This window comes from Podarcis muralis, chromosome 1 (genome assembly GCF_964188315.1).
Source record: "Podarcis muralis chromosome 1, rPodMur119.hap1.1, whole genome shotgun sequence".
NCBI classification, from domain to species: Eukaryota; Metazoa; Chordata; class Lepidosauria; order Squamata; family Lacertidae; genus Podarcis; species Podarcis muralis.
Genome location: NC_135655.1, coordinates 18,249,168 through 18,275,999, shown reverse-complemented (window position 1 = coordinate 18,275,999; position 26,832 = coordinate 18,249,168). Strand labels below are relative to the sequence as shown.

General features: G+C 43.2%; 1 protein-coding gene across 7 annotated transcripts in view; it reads right to left on the bottom strand.

Moving 5' to 3' along the window:
* BCL11B (BCL11 transcription factor B) overlaps nt 1–26,832 on the bottom strand; it is a 165,608-nt gene that overhangs the window by 125,042 nt on the left and 13,734 nt on the right. For 5 of the 7 annotated variants that reach the window (XM_028715336.2, XM_028715669.2, XM_028715583.2 and 2 more), the window contains exon 2: nt 18,936–19,301. In XM_028715336.2, coding sequence (XP_028571169.2) covers nt 18,936–19,301 — 366 coding nt within the window. The remainder of the gene's footprint in view (nt 1–18,935; nt 19,302–26,832) is intronic. The other 2 variants (XM_028715414.2, XM_028715742.2) reach the window with 1 other exon arrangement.

Below are 26,832 nucleotides of genomic sequence, written 5' to 3'. Positions count from 1 at the left end.
CTGGAAATAGATGATGCTAAGCTTAACTCCAGTGATGTCGCGGCACTCTCTTCTTGCAGTGTAGCAGAGACTGAAGGGTTTTGGGGAGGGGGGGGTGGAAGGAGTTTTCTGTCCCGTTTATTTATTTATATATGATAAAGCCAAGTCAGAGTGACTTTTATTGATCATCCACAAGCCTCCAGCTGTCAAATAATTTGTACTCACGGGCTTGGCTTTTCTGATGGAAGTTGGGCGGGGGGGTGGGCGGGAGGGAGGGGGGTAAGGCTGATGTTCTGTTCTTTTCAACCACTTTCCCATGCGACCTCAAATTCCCTAGCGGACTCGCATGACATGTCTCCTACAATCAATACTCCACTAACTGTGAAGTAGCTGGTATTTCTCTCTTCCTATTACTTACATTCTAACAAATGCCACAGCTTTTGTTTTTTCCCTTTCCCTTTTGTTTTTAATAATTACTGTCCATCTCAAAGTTTACCTCCCCACACTTTATTTGTAAGAGCAGGAGGAAAATGGCTAGCAAATTGGGCAGTTATTGCCTTGTACCTATTTTTACCACAATCTCTGCATCGAATAAAACTCAGCCTGTCAATATATGTCGTCCTTACACAAGGAACCTGTACGATCTCTCTCACGTGCATGCACACACACACACACACACACACACACACACACAATGGCATGGAACTCGAGTTTTTATTCATGGAACATTTTCTTTGGCAGAAGGGGAAGGTGACTTTTGCTGATTGCCCTCATTCTGTGGCCCCTCCCCCCCCCCCCGAAAACCAGGAGGCAACACAACAGAACATTCGGGAGACTGAAGGGGAAGGAGGAATTGGCAAAAATTGTCTCCCCTACTTCCACCACAAATTCTGCTGGATGTAAACTTCGATTGATATAAAAGCAGATTCCTAAATTCCTAAAACAAATGCAACCAATCTTGTGCATGCAACAAGAAAGCTTTTGCGTAGTCACATATTTGATTGCCATAAGCCAATCCTTAAGAGTACACAGTCGTTTTGCTCTTCCCGAAAGTTTCCTGACAAATTGGATATATGGAGGTTGCACCACTTGATGAGAAAGCAACTGGAACAGCCTCAGAAATAACTCAGATCCAGGACTCGCCCAAGTCACGTTGCTACCCAAGACGCAGGGCAAAATTGTGCCCCCTCCACCCATTCCATGTGCTGAAACCACCAGACTGGTAACTGAATCTTACTTCAATGCTGACAACACTATCTGCCCCTTTCCAGTAACTACTGGAAGACATTCTTCTTCCTAGCTGGATAAATGGGTCCTTGCTATGAATGTCTATCATGTATAGTTTGGTTTAGTTTTAAATGCATCTGTTTGTTTGTTTGTTTGTTTGTTTGTTTGTTTGTTTGTTTTACTGCTTCTGCTCTTTTTATTGTACATCACCTTCAGACAATTGTATAGAAGGCAATCAATCAATCAATCAATCAATCAATCAATCCATACTTGTCACTGGTCCTACCAGCCAGCATCTGTCTCCTGAGGTAGCCTCCAAACTATTGGAAGTGCCAGCACTGCTCAGAACACAGACCTGTCTAGTCAACACTCCTATGGAAGCCTGACAGAGGCATCTTCTTGCCCTGGTACCCAATACTCATTAAACTGGACATGCTCTAGCTCTGAGCTACAGCTCCTCAGCACAACCTTTTGTTTTAGAAATACCAGGTCTACCTTCCCCCCACCCCCAGCACAGACCAAATGCAGCCTCAAGTCAGGCATCCTCTATACCCAAAACACAGCCTCGCAAGACCATCCGACAGAACCACACAATGGTTTCCATTCAATCAAGTTCTACTTGGAGTAAACCCACTGAAATTAATGGGCCTAAGTTAGTGAATCTTAATGGGTCCCCCTCTCAAGTAATACTAAGAGTTGAATATAGCCCAATCAATCAGCGTTGCAGGTGCTTTGAAAGCAACCAGTATGGGTAATGGGATAGGATCAGGCATGCTATCAGTGGTTTGTACCAGTAGTATGCCAGTCTTGGTTCTTTGGGGCACGGGTGGAATACAGTAGAAGGTTGATAGATAAGGTGGGTATAATTGTCAAGCCATTATCCTATCATCTGACTGCAGTAGGAGACTCCATTTTGCTGGGTCTCTACACTATATATAGCTCGCTTTATTTAATGTTTAAACCAGCCCTGCCATTTGAATGTTGTTGCAAATCTCTATTATGTCCAGTATGTTTTGTCCAGAGACAAACAGCATAAGCTATCGCCCGAGTCTTTTCCAGTTGTAACAAACAGCTACTAGTTTTGAATGTATAAGCAGCTGTCTGCAGTTAAGCATATAAAGCGTGAATTGCATGGGCTGTTCCTATTAAGATTAGTGCAAACAAAAGAGGTCAGACGCACGAATTGCGTTTCTCTACTTTTAATCTGCTTGCTACTATTTTGCATTGTATTCCTGGTGCTGTGTTTAGCATGATTCACTTGCTTGGCTGAGTCACAGCAATCTGCAGTCTTCAAGGCTTGCATCTCTTTTCTGGCTTCAATAGGCCTGCACTGGAGACAACAATCAGTGTGCTACTGAAATATGAGACCGGTAATTCTCACATGAAGTCATTTGGAAATCATCCCAAGGCTACCCTCCCAAGCATTCTCCAGTTGCACTGATATGGCAAAGGTGTTGCACAAATCCCAAAATTGTGTCATTGTACTAGCATAGCTAGCAACACAAGCCCAAGTATCCAACAACCAAAATGAAAGGGCAAAACAAACAGGAGTGGACAAGAAGCCAGGAATGACGTATCACCGACCTTTCCCAATCTGTTTACTGAGATGACCCATCAAGAACATTTCAACTACATCATGGGAGATATCTCCCCAACCCCAGGTTAGAAGGGTGCCTCCTATTGTTGTGATGGGTGGAACTCAACATAGCACCAAGGCTAACGTCCCATCACAGCAAGGACTTCTTGCACCCCTCACCTTGCAAGCCTCCTGCATTTGTCCCTCAACCCTCTGGAGCAGATATGGGGATGGTACAGGGCACACGCGGAAAGAAGAGAGAAGGGGAGTCCCTCTATAGAAGCTGTTTTGCTTGTGCAGTTATTGAAGATGCATCCAGACAGGCTGGATAAGTTTGAGTGAAAACAGGCATGTAAATATCCCAGAACAGTAAAAGGTAGTAGAGGACAGGCAAGGAGTGGTTGAAGGGAAGGGAAGGGAAGGGAAGGGAAGGGAAGGGAAGGGAAGGGAAGGGAAGGGAAGAGAAGGGAAGGGAAGGGGGAAGGAAGGAAGGAAGGAAGGAAGGAAGGAAGGAAGGAAGGAAGGAAGGAAGGAAGGGAGCAGCCCAGATAAAAACCTGTCAAGGTCCTCCCTCTGGTGTGGGCAGCAAACAACAGAAAAGCAACTAACATCCATGAGTGAACAAACAGAACGTGTGGAAGCTAATGTGCCAATCACAAGCAAATAAAAAAAAAAAACCCTGTATCCCACTTGCAATATAAAGCTCCTGTCTGGAAGCACCCGTAGGCTAAAGTGTGAACAACAATTGTAGCTGCTTTTTGTTGCAACAGAACAAAAGGCCAGAACAGAACTGAGTCTTTCCAGGCACTTTGAAGTTTAAATAACTGTGAAGTCTCATTACAGTGGAAGTAAACGCCAACATTAATCTAGTTACCATTATGGCCAAATTAAAACAAATGCCAGGAAATGCTACCTGGGTTTCACATAACCAGGTTTGTCCCTCCACCAACAGGATCCACCAGCAAGGCTTCCCATAGGCCACAGGTTAAGTCTGGACCAGATGTCCAGTGACAAACCACACCCAATGCCTGCAAGAGGAAAGCAGCAATGGATTTGCTCCTCTTCAGTTCACCACATTTTCAGGGAAGACCAGAACTCGAATTAACGTTAAGCTGCAGCTTCCCAAAACGAAAGGAAACCGCAGGAAGTGTAGGCCAGCAAAACAGCCTGCACCTTGAAAGAGGAATGGCCAACAGCATAATTGAGTTGCAGCGTAAGATCAAGAACAGCTCTGCTGGGTGAAGCCAAAGGCCCACCTTAGTCCAGCATCCTGATCTCACAGTGGTCAGCCAAGTGCCTATGGGAAGCCCCATAGGCAACCATACTCCATTCATGCTTGCAGTTCCCAGCAAGTGGTATTCCAAGGCATGCTGCCACCCACTTAAGCTCCATTAATTTGTTTACTCCCTTTTTAAGCCGTCTAAGTCGGTGGTCATTTTACTACAACTTTCTGGAGCAAATTCCATAATTTATCTATGTATCGTGTGAAAAAAGTACTTCTATTTTTTTTCCTGTCCTGTCTTCCAAATTTATTGGATGACCCTGAAAGCCATGATGAGGTCTCTGTCCACTTTCTCTTCACTATACTTAATTTTAAAGTCATCCCTTGCTCACTTAAAAAAAAAAACTAAAAAGCCCCAAATGAGGTAAACTTTCCTCAAAGGGGTGTTGTTCCTTTTCTGAAACTTTTCCGGCGGTACAACATCCCTTTTGTATTCTAAGCGTGGTCTCACTACAGATTTGTATTCCAGCATCGTAATTTTGGCAATTTTATCTTCAAACCCTTTTACTAAGGTTTTTCACAGCTGCTGCACTCTGAGTTTTCTTCTTCATCAAGTTACCCACCATCAATCTATTATGAATGTTTGAACCCTTGTTCCCTTTTCTTCACCAACGTGTAGAATGATTTCCATAAGCTACGGTGGGATCCAGCCCCATCAATATCTCACGCTACCTGATGGCCTCCAGAACCTTTCTTAAGGTTGTCACAGAACAGCCTTATTTGTCTGATGCATGAATCACGCCCCCCCCCAAAAAAAAATGCTGTGTGGAAACGAAGAGCTTGCCCCATTAGCACCTTATTCACCTTTAGCAATGCACTATCAGTTGCAATCTAGTGTCAACACACCAAGCTGTCCAAACACAATGTTTGGGAGAAATGGTAGTCTAGCTGAAGAAAGGGTTCCCATGCTCTGTGAGTGTGTGTGACTTCTTGTAACTTACGGGAAATGTATGGTATAATGCTGGAGAAACAGACTATGATTCCTCACCGCCGCCTCTCTTCCCCCCCCCCCTTTTACTCAAGAAGATTCCGAGCTCCAAAGTAAATTAACACAATGCCAAAGAAGTGAAATTACAGGCTGTATTTATCCGTAAGTGGATTCATCCCACAATCAGAATGCCTGTGACAGATACAAAAAATACAAATACCCCCCAAAAAGTTGCATTAATCTGTTCCTTTATTTTTAAAGCATACGCGCGCGCGCACACACACACACACACACACTGAAAAAGTGCTCCAGAAAAAGGAGGAAGTGGCCTTGTGACTTCACAGGAAGCTTTGCTGAAGCACTGTGCACTGCCATCTTCAGCCACAAACAGGAAGGACAGGTTTCACCTGAACTTCATCATTGAAAAACAGAAAGGGAAAACAAGGAAAAAAAGACTTTCATTTGAACAATAATCTAGTGAAAGTGCTTCAAGAGAAGACTTGCTGCTTATGCATGGATGGGATGCAAGACTGGCCTGGGTAATTTTTTTGGAGTTCCCAGTATGACAGGGAGTGGCAATCAGTGCTGGCTGATAGAAGTGATGGAGATGGAGCAAAGTAAATTATCTAAAGGACAAACCAACTGAGATACATTTGCAGACAACTGGGTGCACTTTCTGACTTTTATTAATTTGAATCCGGGAGTACCCAGACTGCTTCTTACACATCACTCTTTCTAGAACGACTTATTGACATTAACTTTGCTGTGTAATTTTGATAAACGCTCTTATGTTTGTCTTCCCCCCTTCCCATTTTTATTGCCGACAGCACAAACAAGCTTTGTTGTTCATGCAACTCATATCATATGGTTCTGGACAGGACATGGTTCACTGCGACATTCTAATTTTTTGTTGTTTTGTTCTTTATAAATGTTCTGGTTTGCAACAACAAGAAAAGTTTAAAAGAAGAAGTGTTTGGGTGTTCCCATTCCTAGAAGGACTGTCTGCATGTCAAAAGGCGGCAACTTTAATGATACCACTTAAGTTCAGGTGGTGTTTGCAGAATTAGGTGACAATGGTGCCACAAGACAAAGATACAAATGCGGTAGATAAGGACTACATAAACTGGAGTGTGATCAAGAGTGTTGGACTAGGACCATGAAGACACAGGCTCAGATCCCCACTCAGCCCTGAAGTTCACTGGGCGACCTTGGGCCAGTCAATATCTCTCAGCCTAACTTACCTCACAGAGTTATTATGAAGATAAAAATGGAGGGGCAGGGAGAAAACCATGTGCACATTTCCTTGAGCTCCTTTGAGGAAAGGTGAAATATAAATGTAGTCAATAAATAAATAAACTACAACTGACACACTCTGCGTGCATCCTTAATAAACTGGTCACCTTAATTGTTTATAACAAAGTAGTTAGTTAAGCCTGCTGCATACTGCAAAAGGGAGGAATTAATTAATGGCCACGTACATTTTCCACAACCATTTATTCTGTAAGACAAAATAAAGCCCGATGCTTTTTTTTTGCATGACATCTTTTTTTTCACCTACACCAGATAAGACAGCAATGACTAAAAACATGTTTGTTCTGTCTAATACACTATAAGACATATGTTTCAGGATACACCAATTATAATATAAATTTTCATTGTCCACAAAGAGCTGGCCAGAGACCATATAGGAACACAGGAAGCTGTCTTATATCAATTCAGATGATTGGTCCATCTATCTCAGTACTGTCTCTTAGACTCTCTAGGATTTCAAAATGCGCTCTCTACCAGCCCTGCTTGGAGATGCTGGAGGTTTAACTTGGCAGATACTCTCCCACTAAGCTATGGCTGTTCCCAACTGTTTCCCTGCTATCAATGAGATTTGAACAGGAGATACCCCTGGTGGTTTGATTCTCCTTGCTAGGAGGTGTGGAGGATAAGATCTGTTAGCAATCACTTTTTTCTTTTTTTCTTTTTAACTACAGGCTGAAGAGATAATCAAGTCAGTAGTTACACACATGCACCTTTCATCCACCTGCGGCTAGTATACTTTTCTACTGTGAACACATAACTAGTATAGTTTTGTGCTATGAACATACAACCAGCAAAGAGACCTAAACTTTTAAAAAGGAGGGATCTTTTAAATGAGAGGGCCATTAACGTGGCACTGTATTCAGATACCAATCCAAAAACTTGTTTTGTGGCAAAGGAGGGTTATTGCTTCAGTTCTGTTTACACCTATTTGTCCATTTAGGGGGTTTGTGAGTGTGTGTGTGTGTGTGTGTGTGTGTGTGTGTGAAAGCTAATGTTCACAGGGGCTAGGAGACTGCATTATGAAGCAGGTAGAGCTCTGTTCAAATCTTTCCAGAACTATTTATTTGTTATAAGACTTGAAGCAAGCCATTATTTTTTAGCCTCAGACCCCCTCCTTCAACATTCACACTCACAACTACAATACAGGGATGATAATAAATAATAGCCATAATAAATAATAATACTGGCATGCTTTACGGCAGGGATGGGGAGCCAACTGCACATTGGGTGATAATGGACTACAACCCCCATCATCCCTGACCACTGGCCATGCTGGCTGGGACTGGAGTGCAACAACATCTAGAGAGCCAGGAGTTCCCTTTCCCTGCCTTACGGGGTTGTTATAAGGCAGGCTTCCTCAACCTCAGCCCTCCAGATGTTTTGAGACTACAATTCCCATCATCCCTGACCACTGGTCCTGCTAGCTGGGGATCATGGGAGTTATAGGCCCAAAAACATCTAGAGGGCCAAGGTTGAGGAAGCCTGTTATAAGGAGTCCTGAGGTAATGCATTATTAGGTCAGCATCATAACATGTTTGAGGAAAGCAAAGTAATCTAGGCTCTGGCGTGGCCCTGCCCACCCAGTCTGATCACTGATTGGGCCCTTCTAAATGGGAAGAGCTATAAAGGACTTCCTGGGATTTTGCTCAAGCAACAATGGTCTTCCTAGTTTATCTTGGTGTGCTCCTTGGGCTTGAATGCCTGACTTTGTCCCTTGGTTCTGGGACAACTCCTGACTTTTGTCCGACTCTTGTCAATAGCTCAGCCCCCAGACAAATGGAGAAACCTGTCAACACTGACCGATTTCCAACTCTGGCTGCCAGCTCAGCGCTTCTTCTTTGACCACCTGCTCCAAACCTGCCTGGCATAAGAGGCCCTCAGACAAGGGCTCTTTTCACCGCCAAGTAGCAGAACGCCTTCCCTGCCTCCCACTTAAGATGCCACCGTGGCTTGTCTGACTCCTAAACGTTAATATGGGGTGCCCGGATCCATAATGGTACACAGTGTAAGTGAATGTCTCTGGGTAGACAGCAATAATAATTAGCTGTCATGATGTGAGGAAAGGATAATCCATGCCATTGAGTTAACAATCACTCACGCAACACACATGGATTTTAACTAATCTTAATTTGGAGGAAAAATAACAATTCTAAATATATCAAATGGCTTCTTTTCACAGCAACCTGCAGCAGTGTTTATCTCTAGCTCCCAGCACATGCGAGTTATTTCGTTCCTCTCACTGGCAGTTTTACCATTTAAAAGGCCAAAAACGAGCACTCGTAGAGCAGGGGTTGCAGTTTAATCCTCCATTTGACAGCGAGTCACACTCGCTCTTCCCCCTCACCCCGGCCAATCTCCCTTTCTTCTCCCACCATGTATATCAAGTTCTAGTACACGTGAAGTCCAGAATGCTGCTTCGGTGGGTTGAATAAATTAATAATAATAATAATAATAATAATAATAATAATAATAATAATAGAAGTGGGCTTCGTGTAATATCTTCTGCAACCTTTGCAGCAATTAACACAGCTGCCTAATGAATTTGCACTACTAGTTTGAGCAACGTTTGAAAGTCTAGGAGCACTGCTCTGCTACTCTGCTACTGCCGTTGCTGGTTAATAGGAGCTGTACCGAACACATATACATGACACAATACTTTCCATGTTCTAAGCACCAAAATGCATGGTCAGGGCAATCACATGATGCAATTTTTGCTGGACGGCACCATTTCAAATGTGGGGGGCATTTTTTAAAATACTCCCTCATATTAAAAATTCCCTGTGCTCACATGCGAGGAAGAAGGTTGAACTAGAATCCTTTTCCTGAACATATGTACAATGAGTTGTTTTATACTAGGAAGCACGGAAACATACTGTTGCCCACTTGAAGTCTGAAATAGTATTTGTTTATTTATAGCATTCATGCATCGCCACACATCCTGAAGTTCTCTAGGTAGATTACAACAAATAATTATCTTTTTTTATATATAAAAAAAGCAAAATAAGATATGAAACTAGGGAAAAAAGTAACAAAACAATTTCGCTGCATCCCCAAAGTTAAAACACTGATAACAAACAAGGGGGGGGGGGGATCCCTCTGTACCATGCTACTATTCTGTCTGGGGAGGAAGATTGGTAAGAACTGGTTCAGTAACTAGGAAAAGGATGGGTTATGAATGACACATTGCCCAGAATAAAAGTACATAGTGGGTATACAGAATTTTAGAAAGTGTTTCATATACATTTATCTCAGTAAAACAGCCCTATAGGGCAGGCCAGCATTGGTTTGTTACAGAGAAGGAGCTGAGGTAAAAAAAACAGTGGTTTGCTGCCAAAGAAATACATTTTATCCAGAAATTTCTTACCCACCACCCTACAGCGGGCTGACATACTACCAACATCACATGGAAACCATTTCCAGCTGCTACACCTAACTCAGTGATGGGGGACCTGTGGCCCTCCAGATGTTGTTGAACTTCAACTCCCATCAGTCTCAGCCAGCATGAGGAATCATGGGAGTTGTAGTCCAACAACACCTGGCGGGCCACAGGTTCCCCACTCCTGATCTTGTTGTGTGTGTTTTTTATTCTGCAGCAATGAAACTCACTATGCAGGCTGGGAATTTTTTTGGCCTGTCACTGTAAACCTCTCTTTCCCAATATTTGCAACAGGGTGGTGAAACTCATGTAACAAGACACTGCTTTAAATTACACCACATGGCAGCAGTAAGCTAGGCCTTAAATGAGGCTGTAAGGAAAGCCGGTCAGGAGATGTGGATTTTGAGAAAGGATTCCAAGGGGAAAGGATGGGGAGGAAGGAAGAGAGAGGATGGCTGCATCAGGCATGAGCAGCAATATAGCAGAAGACAAAGCAAGGATAGGGAATCTGTGGTTCTCCAAATATTGTTGGGCTACAGCTCCCATCAACCCTTACCGTTAGCCATGCTGGTCAAAGTTGATGGGAGTCAAGGCTTACCTCTACAAACATTTAAGACACATACAAATCTAGTGGACATGGATTCTCCTAAAGATTCCTGAGAACTGTAGCTTGGCAAGGGTGCCGACAACTTTCCGTTGGAGAGCCCAAGGCCCCAGCACAGAATTCACAGTTCCCAGGGGTACCAGGGAGTTGGAATTACTGTCGATTCAGTTTTACAACTACAGCAGGGATGTGCCCAAAAGAAGGAATGAGTAGAGCCAGTTGCAGAGGAGCATGCTCATTTTAGGAAAAGTGAAATGGGGAACAGGGCGAAGACACAGTGAGTGATGGTGGTGGCAATTTATAAAGGAATTAGACAAGCCATGGATAAGTGTATCAGCCACAATAGCTGCACTGAGCCGAGATGGCCCTTTGGTCTTATGCAATAAGGTTATTTTTATGTAATGTTCTTTGTTGTAAAGAATGAGAATGGGAATCTCAAAATAAACATAGAAGACAATACAGAAATTCGAGGGGAGATGGAATAGCATAAGATAAAAAATATGAAGTCACCGGAAACAGGACATGCAGAGCAAGAAATAATAATTGTGGGACTTAAGACTGGACAGTAAGAAGGCAAGTTACAAAGTGTGGTTGGAATTCCCACTGCAAACTAGGCAGAGTGTGTGTGTCCATTCTTTTGCACCCATAAGTGCATATACAGTTAAAACACAAAATGGGGGGGAAACCCACACATAATACTGGTAACAGCTCTCCAATTTACTGACCAGACTGCATTTTATTATAGAGACATTTGACTTATCTGAGGGACAGCGAAGAGGGATTTGCACAGCTAGGTTCAGCTGATTTAATAGAAAGACCTTGCCCATAACACATATGTCCATGCTGTTGCGAAGGCTGTGTTTGAAATTCTGGACTGAAAGATGCTCACATTTTGTAAATCAGAAAATAGGAATCGGTGTCTCGACTCTAGAACTTGCATACATTTACTAGTATGTTTGCTACTAATAAATCAAGCCCGCAACAAAATGTTGCAAAGTTCTCCTTTTCAAGGATCCAGCCTGTAGGGACGACTTCCAGGGCACTCCATTCCGCACACACTCTCCAGCAAGCATTTGGTACCCACAGAATATGCTCAGTCCAGCTGTTTCACAGTTCCTTCACCCCTTCCTGTATACCTGAAGAAGTGTCTCCACCCCCATCGTTCAGCCCGGACACTGATGTCCAGCTCAAAGGGCCTTCTGGCAGTTCCCTCCCTGCAAGAAGTGAGGTTACACGGAACCAGGCAGTGGGCCTTCTCAGTGGTGGTGCCCTCCCATCAGATGTCAAGGAAATAAACAACTATCTGACTTTTAGAAGACATCTAAAGGCAGCCCTGTTTAGGGAAGTTTTTTAATGTTTAATGCTGTATTGTGTTTTTAATGTTCGATTGGAAGCCACCCAGAGTGGCTGGGGAAACCCAGCCGGATGGGTGGGGTATAAATAAATTATTATTATTATTATTATTATTATTATTATTATTATTATTCCTTTTAGGATTTTTCTCCTTTTTTTTTTGTACTTCTGCAAACCCCAAAGTTGCTCAAGCCAGCTGAGGTTCAGACTTAGTAGCTGAGTTCACTAGCAGCATTCAGGACTAACAAGGAAATAAAGGCTTTGCCTCAGAATCACAAGTGGGTGGAAAGCAAGAGGCATGTATTCAACAGAGTGACATAGCCTGAAGCCATGTAGATTTCCACACTCTTGACCAACCACCACAGCAAAGTATGTCACCACTAATAGGTAGCACTGTGAAATAGCCCTACGCCCTACTTAGAAAGCCACAAGGTAAGGATGCAGTGCCAACTTCAATACGTTACTAAGTGATGGAAATTTAGCTCCCTGATCCCAGAAACACCGTTTTCCTCATCTTTCAGACTACAAGCATCAGCTTATGGTTCAACTTTCCGCCATTCTAGGCCTGCCAGCAGAGACATCCTTCACAAGCAAACTACACATCAGAGAACATTCCTACACGCCACCGAGGATTCTGGGATGCCCTCCATTTTAAGGGATGCAAGCTAGGCCAGAAACACGCAGGAACACCCAACCTTGCACACTGCCTCTCGATGCCACTTGAACTCGATGCCGCCTAGTGTCAGCACTCGAAATTCACCAGGTGTTTTTTGCAGCTGGCTACCGGCCACTTGCAACCAAGTGAAGAGGCGCAGCAGCCAGCATGGCGCCTAATGACTCCACCATCTAGAGGCACATGCCTGAGGATCCTTGGATCTTGACCGTTTTCACACACTGGCAACGCATCCTGTAGAATTCAATCCGTTATATTTTACCTGCACAATCAGAACGAAGTGTCCTAAACGCAAGAAAAAGTAATACGACTTTTGAGCCGTCTGGATCAAAAACGGCAACGAGGCATACGGTTTTGGCGACTGGTAACCCTGGTTTAAGGAGTCATTTGGTGTCTAGCTTAGATATCCGAGCTCCTAGCACTTTCTAGTCTGCCTTTTAGGGTCAAGCTGTTCCTGCTCCCCCCCTTCCTTCGTCCTTTCGCAGGTCCAGCCTGTAGACTCCGTGAAAAAGGAGTCAGGCAAAAATCAGCCTGACTCAGTGCTTGACATTTCTTGGCTCCACACGGCCAGAGGAACTATATTATAGAGGCAGATGCAGCAACATCCACAAATCGTTCTAAGTAAAAAGAGATCAAGGAACATGACATGAGTTTGAGAAAAGTAGCTTTGTAAGTAGCTCTGTGAGGGCAACTGCGCATTTCATAGATCTCTATTTTTCTTTTCTCGCCCCCCTCCCCTCCCATTTCTGTTTCCCCACTCTTCAAACATAAAGACTCCATTATCTTTGAACAGCTTGCTCTACACATGAATTGACACATTTATTTTACAATAAATAAGTGAAAGTTATCTATGTTTCCTTTACTGTTAATCTACACACAAAGAAATAATAAACAGAGCTTGTCTAACAAAAATGCAACGGCTGCAGTCCTCAGAATTCAATTAAGCTAAAATAATTAATGCTTCCGCCATATTAAATTACTTTTACACATTTGAGCCACTGAAGTTCCCCCCTCAACACACACTTTATTCTTTAATCTTTATTTCTCTTCTTCTTTTTTTTATTCATTTTTTTTTATTCTAAATTTGTTTCAAAGTGCTGGGGAAGGGAGGGGGAAAGAGGTTGGGCTGGGGTAGGGGGGAAGGAAATAAAAGAAAAAAGATGAGCGCAGTTTGCAGTTCAAATGTAATAGTCTCCTTTTAGCTGACATAGCATGTCGGCTGTTTTGTGCCTTTGATTAAAATAACATTTTAAATGCTTTGAACAAACATATCTTCCCCGCTCTTCTAAAGGATTATTTTACATATTTCTTGGTGGAATAAAGAAATTTTCATTCTTCCTGTCGCAGCACAGAAAAAGCTAAGAATATCTTTCGTCGCATAGAAAGTGAAAATATTGTAGGCTGTTGCATTATTACCAAAAAAAAAAAAAGAGGGGGGGGCGAGAGAAAGCTGCCTTAGAGATTAAGTTTCCCTTTTATGAAATCGTATTTAGTCTCTTTTTTAAACAAATCTAACAACAATGCTCTACAGCCTCTCACTGGGAAATACCTTTAATGTTAAATACAGATTCTGATTTTCTTGGCTAATGCAGAAAGCCGTTCTATTGAAAAATAAATAAGGGGCTTGGTATATCCCACTAAAGCCTTTTCAGTGAATGACTTCTGTAAGGGCTTTTTTTTTCCATGGCTACCCTCCATGGCTGTAATATGAAGCTTTTATCCTACTATTGAAAACTATCCTCTGCTATTAAAAAAAAGAAAGGGAGTAAAAGGAGCAAAAGGAGGGAGTAGAAGGTGAGCAAAAAACCCTACACTAAAATAGGACGCTGCAGACCTCTTTATCTCAGAGTTCAATCCCTAATTTGAGAATGACTTATTTCTGCCATTATTTACCGGGGGAGTTTTTATCCAGTGTCAAGGAAATGGGGCTGGGGAGTCAAACGAACCACTTCTTTTATTTTATTTGCAGATTCGAAATATCCGGCTTATTTCCATTTGATCTTTGGTTTAGCATGGGAGAAAGATTAAAGAGCTCCAGCTCTTCCCTTTCTTTCTTGTGTGTGCTTGCTTATTATCATTATTATTCCTTTTGCCTCCTCTCTCTTTTTTTCTTTTTTTTTAGGGGAGGGGGGGTCCTAACCCTCCACAATTGCCACGGCAAAAGCAAAAGTGTACTAGAAACAAACCTAAGTTAGCAGAAGCCCAAAACCTGCGTGGAAATCGAAGGTGGGCAAAATTGAGTTCCACAGCACCTGCTGGCAACGTGGCTGGCAAAACGTCTTCCGATGGGAGGTTTGAACAGGAGAGAACGTTTGTATGTTTGCAAAAGCTTCACCGGTTAGTGGGTTATGTGTGCACAGGCGCAAGGAGGTTTTGGCTCCCAACTGCAGCATCTGACACCAGGAATGCTATTCCTTTCTCTGGGAGAAAGCAACGCTTTGCATCTCAGAGACATCATTAAGGTGTGAGGCAGACTCGCTCCTGATTCTCTAGCTGTGCAGTCTTATTGCAGGCTCTCTTCCCTGGTTGCAGCAGCGTGTACAACGGACAAGCACAACTGCATGCAATGTGCATCTTAGGGTGTGTGTGATTATTATCGATACCGCAGCAGATAGGGTGGAGGTGCTTAACACTTTCCTCCCCAGCCCTGCCCTAACGAAGATCACTCCTTCAAAGCTGCTATTTGCACTGAGGCAAAAGCACTCCCCCAGTCACCAAGTAACAGCCTCAAATGAGAGGTTTTCTTCATTTTTAACAAAATAAATGATATAATTTTTTCCAATATTTACCCAATATTACCACAGTTTTGCCAATTATACAGATTCCAATTAACACCAAAATAATTCCAAATTTATACAAATTTCCCATGCTCCTTGATCAATTACCCCCCCCCCCATTCTTAAATTTCTGGGGTTCATTTTTTAAAAAAAACATCTAATGACATTTCAGTTGGTATATTAATCATTCAGATTAACAGCTGCATTTTTAGCAATTACTATTCGTGTTAAGAAGGTGAGATTTTCTTCAGGACAGCAATAGGGAAGGAAAAGTTTAAACTACCCCTTTCCCAACTGCTGCAGTTCTAATAATGACACACACAGAGACAGCAGCTGCTACTTGCCATTTTAAAAATAAGAATAAATGCAAAAATCCATTTAACACCACATCTACATATGCTTTGGCCCAGAATAAGTACGTGTGACATTTTTTTTCCTGACAGACAAACTTACAGGGCAAATTTGAGAAAGGATGAGTGACTTCATCCCATTCAGTATCACATAGCTCTTGCAAGTTTGTGGAACTGTTCGGCATCCCAGCCAAGGCGCATGACATGTTACCATGCGACAGCTACAATCAGTGATGTCATGGCTTGGCTGGGTCCTATAACTGAGACCCCCCCCCAAAAAAAAATCTACGCTAGGTATTTTGAAACGTGTGCCAACTTAATGAGTGTAATGCCATTTGGCTATATTTTTTCCAGTGTATAGTTTATTTGCCTTCTGATAATCATGGGAAGGGACAAACTGCTCTGCACAGCATTGTAGTATACGCCTCTAACCATACGCAACTCACCCTAGAATCACAGAAGCATAGAGTTGGAAGGGACCTTCAAGGGCCATTTAGTCCAACCCCCCTGCAATGCAGGAATAACCTCTACTTTCCAAGACTCCGCCAAGCATTCAAACAGGCACCTGCTTTTCTGAAAGCCTGGGACGCAGTCTGGATCTGGAACGCAACTCACCATATAGCAAAGGAAAGCACCTTAAGAGAAATTTGGGTACTAGGTCTGCACTCTTCAAATCAGCTGCAGAAACCTGTAAGCGGATGCAACAGCTGATCTGCAACGTACAAGGGCTTGAAGCCTAAGGGCGACGGCGGGGATGTACCCAGTCATTTCACCCACTGCAAGATTAATATTACACACATGTAAATAGTTATCCCACATATCATTCTAAGCTTAGATATGTTTTGCTCTCTCCCAGGATGTCCCCTGCAGATCTGCTGCTGGCCAGTAATCCAAATCTAATATGGCAGCTTCTGTGTCCCTACATCTTACGACTTGGCTTTAGGATGCACAGCCCAGACTATGGTTCCCCCAGCCCTGGAGATACCAAAAACCAAGCTTCTTTTTTCCTTGCCATAAAATCTCAAAGCTGTAAGAAAGCCAAATTCTGAGGCAGAGGCGTCAGCCCCACTCATTTCTAAAAATACCAACAACCAAAACACAAACAAACCCCAAAACCCTGACATCAGATTCTCTATTCCAGAGCTATATTCAATTCATTTCAGCTACAGAGCTGTCACAGTTAAGTTTGGACTAGTTTCAGTTTGGTTTGAGACCGGGAGAGTTTTCTATGGCCGCCCAGTGCTAAAGAAAAAGAAAAAAAGTTATCCTGCATTGTGCGCAGTTCAAGGCAATTTCTTTAAGGTGCTCATCCAGGTGGATGACACAGTCCTCCTTTCTGTAATAACCCTTTAAGAAGACCAGTGGCAATCTGCGGAAGAAGTGTTGGCTGCACATGGTAAAGACAGCCTCAGGGCAGCTTTGACCTACACAACTAATTTCACCGCAACGTCCAGGCACTTTAGAAATGAAAATACACCATACTTGTCATCTTCTGGCCTCAGACCACCTCGTGCTGTTTTTTCCACCCTGTACTTCGCAGAAACTCATTTCTGGGGTGAAGCATTTATAAAGGTGCTGTGGTTTTCTCTCTCTCTCTTTCCTTTCTTTGCTCCAGATTTAGGAACATATGGGGCACTTAAATATCAGAAATGGCAGAGGCCTGTTCAAGGGCTTCCAAAACCAATGAGATCAGTTCTGCCTACGCACAAGCACCTTAACACATCCAGCTTACAAGCGCACCTGTTTAGTTTTGTATTGTCCTGTCTATAAGCGCACACCTAATCCAGTTTTAAACCAATTTAACTGTGGCGGACACCTGGCAATAGTAGAGTTGCAAGGGTGGTAAGAACCTACAGGAACTACAACAAACAGGTTTCACTGCGGGGTGGCGGGGAGAACAAAGGAAGCCATTTCTTATTTGCGGTCTACACATTTCTGTTGTTCAGGTTCACGTCTTCCTCCCACCAAAGGCAACTGCCCTTCCTCACCCCCTCACATCACTGTATATGGGCAGGGGTCAGGAAACTCAAGCCCCCCAGGGGGCAAATGTTATTTTTGAATTATTATGAGCTTGCATTTACCAGCATCAGTTGTTTGTGGAATGGTTTTGCTTTCGCTTTGTGCTTATATGCTGCTGCAATTTGGGATATACAGTTAAAACTGGTGGAAATGTTGTTTGCTTATTCTTGCAATCTGCTTCGAGCTCAACGTTGTTGGGAAAGCAACGTACAAATATTAAATCCAAAGTTGTTATTTTTTAATGTGGCCTTCCTATGTTCACTTTCCAGCCCTCAGAATGCGCGCGCGCGCACACACACACACACACACACACACACGCCATGTACCACACTGGTGTCCTGCTTCCCAGCCTCCTAGCTGGGATGTGCCTCTGAGCAATGATAACACCTCTTGTCTGAAGAACGCAGAGGGCGTGGAAAATTCTTGCTTTTGCTTTTGGGTATGTAGCCTGCTGTGCAAACATCAAAAGGTGCATCCATTGCTTTGCCCACCAATAGCATGCAGCCCCCTAGAAAGAAAAGCCCCCCACCCCATCAAAGGATATCCCCTTCTGACTTACTGTCCTGCGTAGACAAAGAGGGTGCATCTACCTACATTTGTGGTCAAGATGAGCTAGCAGAAAAGTCAGCCAAGACATTTTCTTTACCTAGTCCAGACATCAGTCTGCCTTGGGAAAGTGGGTTGATATTTACCTCCAAGGGTGTTTAACCCTGCAGAAAGCCTACCTCAACCATTTTTCTCCTGTTTTCTAGTTAATGGAGATGCTACCTTTGTCTGCATTACAGCTCAAAGAAGAAATCTGCATTTATTAACGTCTCTGAAACTCTGGCGTTGCGTTTTGTCCAGGTGAGACCTTTCCAAACCCAAGTTTTCTAAGTGAGTCTTTCAGCATTATCGCCAAGCAGCTTGTCTCCCAGTTGTGAACTATGGGGCAGGCTGATACCTGTCATAGATGGGAGTGGGGAGAGGTACCCGGCCTTCCCTAACCCCTTACCCATGTAGCACCAGTGCTTTTTTCAAGGGTGTACTCAATGGTATGCAGTACCTCTTTTCCTGTTGTTAAAAAGTGCGGCACTTACTCTAACAACATCATGGTGAGTTTTCTAGAGAGAGAAAAAGCATTGAGTATCACAGTTGCCAAATGAGGGCTCAGAAACCTGCCACCTCGATGCCCACCATGGCCTATGCCATCCCTCGCAAAAATCAGATTGGCAAAGGGCCCTCTACTGCCCATGGAACGAAATCCTATTTAGAACAGGTCCCACAGAAGCCTGAAAAGAAATGGGTTCTCCAAAGCATGGGGCAGACGTTTGATCCCCACACCACCCCTGGCTACTACAGAAGTCTTAAGAATTATTGGGACTTTCCACAAGTCTCTCTCTCTCTCTCTCTCTCTCTGGAAAAGGAGAGGATGGTTGTTAGGACAGTGGTGGAAGACCATACATGACTTAATGTATAAAAACAACAAAACATGCTGTACCTGCAACGTTCTCCAGCTTGGGGCAAATTCCTTTAGGCGTGAGAAGACGGTCTTCTTCGTCGGGCGTGACTTGGATCCCGATTTCCACCGGCTCTGACACTTTCCTGAGCTCGGAGCGTGACGGTGGTGGAGGGCTGCTCTTATCCAGGTTCTTCTCGTAGCAGGAACCACCAATGCCATTGCACTGCTTCCTCTTGTGCTCTATAAAAACCAAGATGTCTCCCAGGGGGAAGTTCATCTGACACTGTCCACAGGTTAATAGGTCGGGGTCTGCTCCACCCGTCGCAAGGCCGAGCCCAACCGGATCTCCTATCGCTAGGGTCTCATCCTCGTGGGCAATGGCGGTTTCCACATGGTCAGCCTCTGCTTTAAGTGGGTAAGCAAAAAAGAAAAGAGAAAGTGAGGGTCAGGGGAAAAGGAAGGAAAAAGAACTAAGGGCAATTTTGTTTATACATTCTTATAGCCTGACTTAGAACAGGGTTGTCGTAAAACCCAGAGGTTACCTTTTTAAATATAATAATAATAATAATAATAATAATAATAATAATGTATTTAAATAATAATAATAATAATAATAATAATAATAATAATAATAATAATAATGTATTTATACCCCGCCCATCTGGGTTTCCCCAGCCACTCTGGGCAGCTCCCAATAGAATATTAAAAATACAATACAGCATTAAACATTAAAAACTTCCAATAGGGCTGCTTTCAGATGTCTTTCCTTGACATCTGATGGAACGGCGTTCCACAGGGCAGGCGTCACTACCAAAAAGCCCCTCTGCCTGGTTCCCTGTAATCTCACTTCTTCCAGTGAGGGAACCACCAAAAGGCCCTCAGAGCTGGATCTCAGTGTCGGGGCTGAACGATGGGGGAGGAGATGCTCCTTCAAGTATGCAGGACCGCGGCCATTTATATATATTTATATTCCCCATCCTGCTTGTCTTTCTTCAAATGATTTAAAAATGTTTTGCAACCGAGTCTGTCTGCAGAGCAAAATAACAGGCGGGTCTGATGTGGCTTTCCTGAATGTATCTTCAAAGAATACCCATCAGCATTGTGCTAAGAACAATAACAGCCTGTTACGATTGCCTTCGGAGCCATTAACTGATTTGATCCAATGGATAGTGTCAACTGTTTCTGTGGACTAATTAAGCAGCCCTATCCAAGTCAGCCTCAGTGTCTTCTTCTGCAAAATGGAAACAATAACTGACCTACCTGATAGGGTTGTTGCTTGCTCTCTCTCTCTCTCTCTCTCTCACACACACACACACACTTGAAAAAAATGTATAAACAAAAAAGGTGATATTTTGCAAGAATTGCTTCAAGAGCTTTTTTCTTAAATAGGCCTTTGTGAATAAGCCTGAGTGCTGTCCTATTACTCTATCCTATACAGTTTAGGATATCTTCATGTTCCTTCCACCCCAACCCAGACACATGCACTTTGTAGGATCCTCTACATGCAGCGGTTTTTTGGGAAGAGCTGAATATACAGGATTGGTCTTACAAATACTGTACAGTCACAGGACTCAGAAGAAACGCCTTCTGGGCTCCAGGGGCACATTTGGAAACCTAACAAACTGCTGTGGGCTCCACAAAATACCTAAAGAAAAACTGGCAGTGCTCGGAACACCCTAAAAATAATCCTTCTCCTATAACAAAACAAACATAGGCAATAAAAAAGCAATCACACACCCCAAAAAATTAAAGGAATCTCCCCCCCCCCAAAAAAAAGCAACAATAAACAAAGCCCCAAGTAAATTTAAAAAATAAAAAAATTTCAGAAAGCAGCAGGGGAGTGAAAAGAGGAAGCTCAACGCTACGAGCAGGGAATATAAAGCTAATAGGCTGTCAATCAGGAATAGCAACATTAAAATCTCCCCAACAACATAGAGGAGCCCAATCGCAAACGTGGCCACCTAATCTTAGCCGCCCAGCAACAGAGGGATGACTTGCTAGACCCCACCGCAACATGTGCTCTCCATGAAGGAGAACACGCTTTGCAGAAAGAAGCAGGGGAGCCTTGTTGGCCAGCAACGAAGGACACCAAAATGCCCATGGGCACCATGTTGAGGACCATAGAGTTAGGCTGGAAAACTACTAGTGTTCAAAGCAAGCCGGACCACTGGGTCCACCTGGCGCAATATTGTCTACGTGCACCAGAAGAGGCTCTCGAGGATTTCAGACGGTTGTCTCTCCCAACACTATGAGGAGATGCCAGGGATTGAACCCGAATTTGCTCTGAATGCAAGGCAAATGTTCTGTGGCTGAGCTGCAAAGCTTCCACCTGAGGCAGCCTCCCTCTCTCCTAACAAACACCACAGGGGTTGGAGCATCTTGCGCTGAGGGAAGAAGGGTAAAGAGAAAACAGAAGAACTGCTTGAATGAGTTGCCAACTCTTCACCCTTCAGCGACTCAGCTGAGGTGGCTTCTCCTTGCCCCAACCATCACCACAAGGCTACTCAGGGACCATCTTTCCCTGAGGGGAGGAGAATTCTGCTTTTCAAAGAGTCCCCACCACACACACACATAGCCGTGTCGCTTGTCTCCGCAGTTTTAATACATGGTTTTACTTAATCTCTATTCTTCCAATATTTCTACGTAAACCACTTCACGAGGCGTGCCTGAAAAGTGGCATAGAAATAAAATAAATATCATGGAAGGAAAGCTTTTGGTGTTAAAGCACGCAACAGTTCAACAAGATAAAAAACACTTCTAGAGCACGCAGAAGGATAGGTAGGGAATGTGGATGTCAAAATGGTCACCACATGATGGTTCCACTCCACCCTCCCTGCCAGAATGTTTATTTCAGAAACTGGCGACATGGCAATAATGTATAGATCAACATATTACGTTCAGGAGAAATTGTGATCTGTGAGGACAAACCTGAGCACTCTTTCCTTCTTTTTGGAACGAGAACTTTGGTGATGATGCAAGAACACATCCATTGTTTTCTTTAAAGATTATATTGTAGTAATATATTTTTTAAAAATAAATAAGATTTTCGTGAGGAAAAATCTACCGTGTGTGCTCATCTCAACGTTACTATACAAGACTCATTTCGTTTGCGGCCTAAAGAGAAAGCTATCGGAGAAACAGAAAACCTTACATAAAAAAAGTTTGGGCCTTTGTGTGCTCAGTTTCCAGAATGGCCAAGAAAGTTGAAGCCTCAAGAATGGCTCCCTTTCTCAATGGTGAAGAGGCAATCCCAGGGACAGAGTTTTGCATCACGGAAAATGTCGGAAACATTGCCTGAGGCAAGACTCCCCTACAAGGGCAAAACCAACTCAGGAAACAAGTCCCTGTAGTTTGCCTGCATGGGCAACCTACCAACATGCAGAAGGGGCTGGCTTTGAGCAGGAAGAGGCTTTCAACACACAAACCCCGCCACCACAACGCAAGCCTGGCTGAACCACTGGGGCTACCGCCCGAACGAGCAGCAAAATCGCTTGTTGTTCTTCAGTTGATGGCAGCTGAGCCAAAGTGGCGGTCGGCCTTATGAGAGAAAGAAGCAACATGTCTTGCACCCAAGCCAAGCCAAGGACGTTCTTCCTATTCTCCCTTCCCCATGTATTCAACCTGGAGCAAGTGGGACCATACTCTATCAGGCCACAACTCCCTTCCTCCTCTGCCCACGCTTGGCCCAGGGTGATGTGGACCTTCTGTTGGTAGAGGTACACCAGAAATGCTTTTAATGTCCTGGTTGACAGAGAACTAAGGAGCCAGAACAGAGGGCCATTCCTAGGATTAAATAGCACTCTGGGCAAAGGAGACTTTGAGTGTTTCCTCAGGGGTTAATTTTGCAGAGCTGTCAAGCTGTGTAGCTTCATGCAGGACTACAAAACCTAGCAGCCAGGCACGTATTCCCAGCAGCGCCCATGAGAAGATGCCAGAAGTACCTCTCAACAATTTCATCCTTGCTCACTGCAGACAGTGCATTCAAACACCGAGCTCAGCTGAGCAACACCTTCAGCACTCAGCTTGCCCACCCCTAAAGGCCAATGCTGTGCACACATCGCTGTATAATATGCTTATTATTTTATTTTTTAAAATGCCTTAGGTTACATGGTTGTTCCCATGTACAGAGACGGAAGGGCATGAGGTTCCTTGTGAATTACTGGGTTCTTGGAGGTCAGTCTCTACACCACAGGCCTACAGACACCAGGCATTCAGATTCCAGATTATAGCAGATGCCAGAATGAATTTGGCTTAATTTCCTATGGAAAATATCCAGCACTATGAATACCTTCCTATTGCTGCTTTTCAAGTACATCTTTTTCAGGTATTGCAGCACTAAAAAAGTCGTATGTCTGCTCTAACCAAACTTTCTCCCGTCGGATAGCAATTCTACCACACGCCATCCTCTCTTCTTCCATCTTCTCTCCCCAAATACTTGCTGGTTTTATGGAATTTTAATATCAGGTCCTGGCAACCTCAAGTCTCCATTTTATTTACGTTACGTCGCTGGATTTGCATGCAACCCTGATGGCAGCAGAATGTGAACTTGAAAGGGCAGCTGCACTGAGCAGCAACTTTTAAAGCAGCCGGAAGGGAAATTAATAATAATAATAATAATAATAATAATAATAATGCACAGAAAAATATTGTAATTCAAAAACAAACAAACATGCACTTCAGTCCAAATGAATCTGGTCAACTTACAGGTGAAGCGTATTCGTGTACGTTTGGGAGTAAGTTCAATTTCAGTGAAACCGGCTGCTAAGCAAAGCCTCTTAAATATCACAAAAATTTCTTCAAGATGCTGTAAACTGCAAGGCATTTGAGGGAGAGGAATTGATTTCCAGATTCACATACTTTGCTTTGCCTAAAGATTCCGTAGACCCACATTTAGGCAAGTTGTCTGGAGGAAGCACAACCTTTTTCTAGACCATCAGATCATATAAAAAGAAAATGCTCCTTTACATACTGAAATGGGGCTGGTTGACATCTCTCCATGAATTTGAATAATCAGGAGTTTGCGATGAACTAAGTTTGCATGAAAAACTAACGCATTCAAAGCTGCTAATTCACAGGCTGCCACGCAAAGAACTTTTTATTTTTATTTATATATACATATATTTCCATTGCAGCCTAATTGAAAAACCACACGAAACATGGTCTTCAATCAGGCACAATTCCCATTGGCTGGCGGGGGTTTTGCTTTGAACAAAAATTTTATCATTTGGCCCGATCAATACGCAGAGAACTAACAGCATGTAAATAAAAGAGATGAGCCACTGAAGTTTTATCTGGAGATGGGAATAGTAAAGCTCTGCAGGGGGGGGGGGGGAACGAACGCATGGAAATACTGGCATTGGTGATTTGCTTCCGAATTTCCTGGAGATCTAAAAGCAGCAGGACAATGCAAAACGTTTTGTCGTAATTCTGAACTGCAATCCCTGAACTGAATGGGAACTTTGCCCAAATATTTCCTGATTATTATTTTTTGTTAAAGCTACTGTATCTTTTTTTTTTATTTATTTAAAATAATAAGAGCAGTAGTAGTAATAATAATGAGAGAAGACTGCTTTATCTAACCCAGAGGCTAATTTCACAGGTTCAGCCAGAGAAATGGTTATTTGGAGGTCGAAACAAATCTTAACTTCCCTTTCTGAAAAAGATTGCTAATTGGTACATGAATCATACGTATCATAAACTGCATCACTGCCCACTAAGCACATGCATTATGTAAGAATGAGAAGCGTATCAGAACCTGGTGCTTATTATTTTCGCAGCACTTCAAATTAGGCCTACGCTGCCACCCCTTGCAGTCGACGGAGGTGTATGAACAAGGAGCAGCCTAAGGAAGAGAAGATTCACGGGCGAAAGCTTTTGCGTTTCCTCCACTTACTTGTAGCCAAATTAATCCACTAGGTAACTCAACTCTAGGCATAATGCATGGTGTGTGAAACCCATTAATTACTTTCAGCCTCCCCCCCCCCCAACCCCTTCTTCTAAGTTTACTTTAAAAGCAGCCGGTAGACAATGCAACGTAATTAATTTACCAATTTATTTTATGAAAAGACTCTTTGCCATCGTGAAAATGTAATCATAACCCTGGTGCTGAGGGGGAAGTGAGTGGATTTCTGTGCGAACGGTTTGTCACAATGCAAAAGGTAATTATTTAGTGCTTCTGTTCCCTTTAATGATCTAACATTGAGCAATACTGTTTATATTGAAGAGAGCTTGCACCTTTAATTACCAATTACATATACATAATTTTAGAGCCAAAAGGGAAAGAAAGAAACGGAGGTGGGGGGGGGGGGGAATACGAGTGCTGTGAAAAGACTCCTTTAGACAACATATGCACCGTTTCTAGAAAAGAATTCCTATTAGGTGGGAGCAGAGTGTCAAAATATTAAAACACGCACGCACAAAAGGAGAGGTAAAGGTAAAAGAACTGGAAGAGGCAAAGTAAGCAGAACAGCTGAACAGAGCCAAGGTAGAAGCTGTAGCTCAGGATCCAAAAACACCTTTTGGCATTTACTATAGCCATCCTGCTCTGCTTCGAAGTTAAGACGGGCTCTTGAAATTAGAGTATCCGGGCTACGCACATTAGGCTGGTGTCGCTGTTGTTGTTTTAAACTGCGGGGAGGGGGGGGGGAGAGGATCATTTATTATCGTTTTGATAAAGGAGATTTTTTTTTTCCCGCTCCAGGAAAAGATGAGAGCAGGAAAACTGCAAGATTTGCTAAGCTTCCCATGACTCTGTCAATGTAGAAATTCCAAAATCTCCTTCAGTTGTCAGCAACTTGAATTGTTCACTTTTCCCCCTTTTCATTTCTCTAACTAATCGTTTAAGCACCCACAGAAGGATTATTATAATAATAAAATAAAATAAAACCTCGCACAGTTCTCCCGTTTTGCAAGATGGTCCGGGAATCGAAAGTTATTAAGCTTGCCATTTCCTACGGTTTATCTGCCCAACTTGGCATCTTGCATTACGATGGTCTCAGTAGCATTTGACCGTAATTAGTTAAGTCCGCATGTGCCCATTCATGAGAAATCTTCTCCTCTCCCTCTGCCCCCACCATCAAAGCAGTCTGCAATAGCTCTTTTTTTTAATAATAATAATAATCTGGTATCCTTTTCATTTTTTGGCAGTCTTAACATTTTAGGAAATCAGCTTTACACTCCCTGAACTAACCCCCCCCAACCAAACCAAAGCCCTCCTGAATGATCATCATCAATTTCAAAGGAATCAAGAAAAGTGTGGTTATTTTTTTGAAGTTATTTAAATTACAATCGGAATTAAAGTAACTCATTTAAGAAGGTCAAGCTTATCAGCTAGATTGTGATATGCATTATCTGTTAACTGCAACCAATAGCCTGCTTACTCTAGAGCAGGTCTATTAACTTTGACGGGATTGCCCCAGAGTAAACAGAGCCTGGTAGGCTAGAGCTCTCCTCCACTGCTAATTAACCTGCCATAAAAAAATAAAAATATCCAAAAACCTGATCACCTATCCATGGCCAAAGGTGAGGAGAACCTCTGTTTCGTACTTAGGTCTGAACAATGCTCTTTTCTTTCCTTCAAAAATGCTGCCCTCGCTTAGTGATGTTAACACATCCACTGTGGACATGTTAGGGGGCATGATCCACAAGATACAGCTCCCAAGACACTGGGATTCACATTCATGGGGCTGGCGCAAGAGCAGAAATTAATAGTTCGTGCCCAAAGCCAGCATAGGTCCAAGCTGAACTCTACATTATGCTCAGGGGCCATAATAACATAAGGCCCCAACTGTTTCAGATTTAAGTCTAGCTTCTCCTCAGCCATGTTCCTGAATTTCAAAGGTTACAGGGGTTTGGAAAACTTTGCTCTCTCTGTCATCTATTTTGGAAAGGGATGGAGGGAGAAGAATAACTCCAGATTCTCCTTCAAACAAGAAGG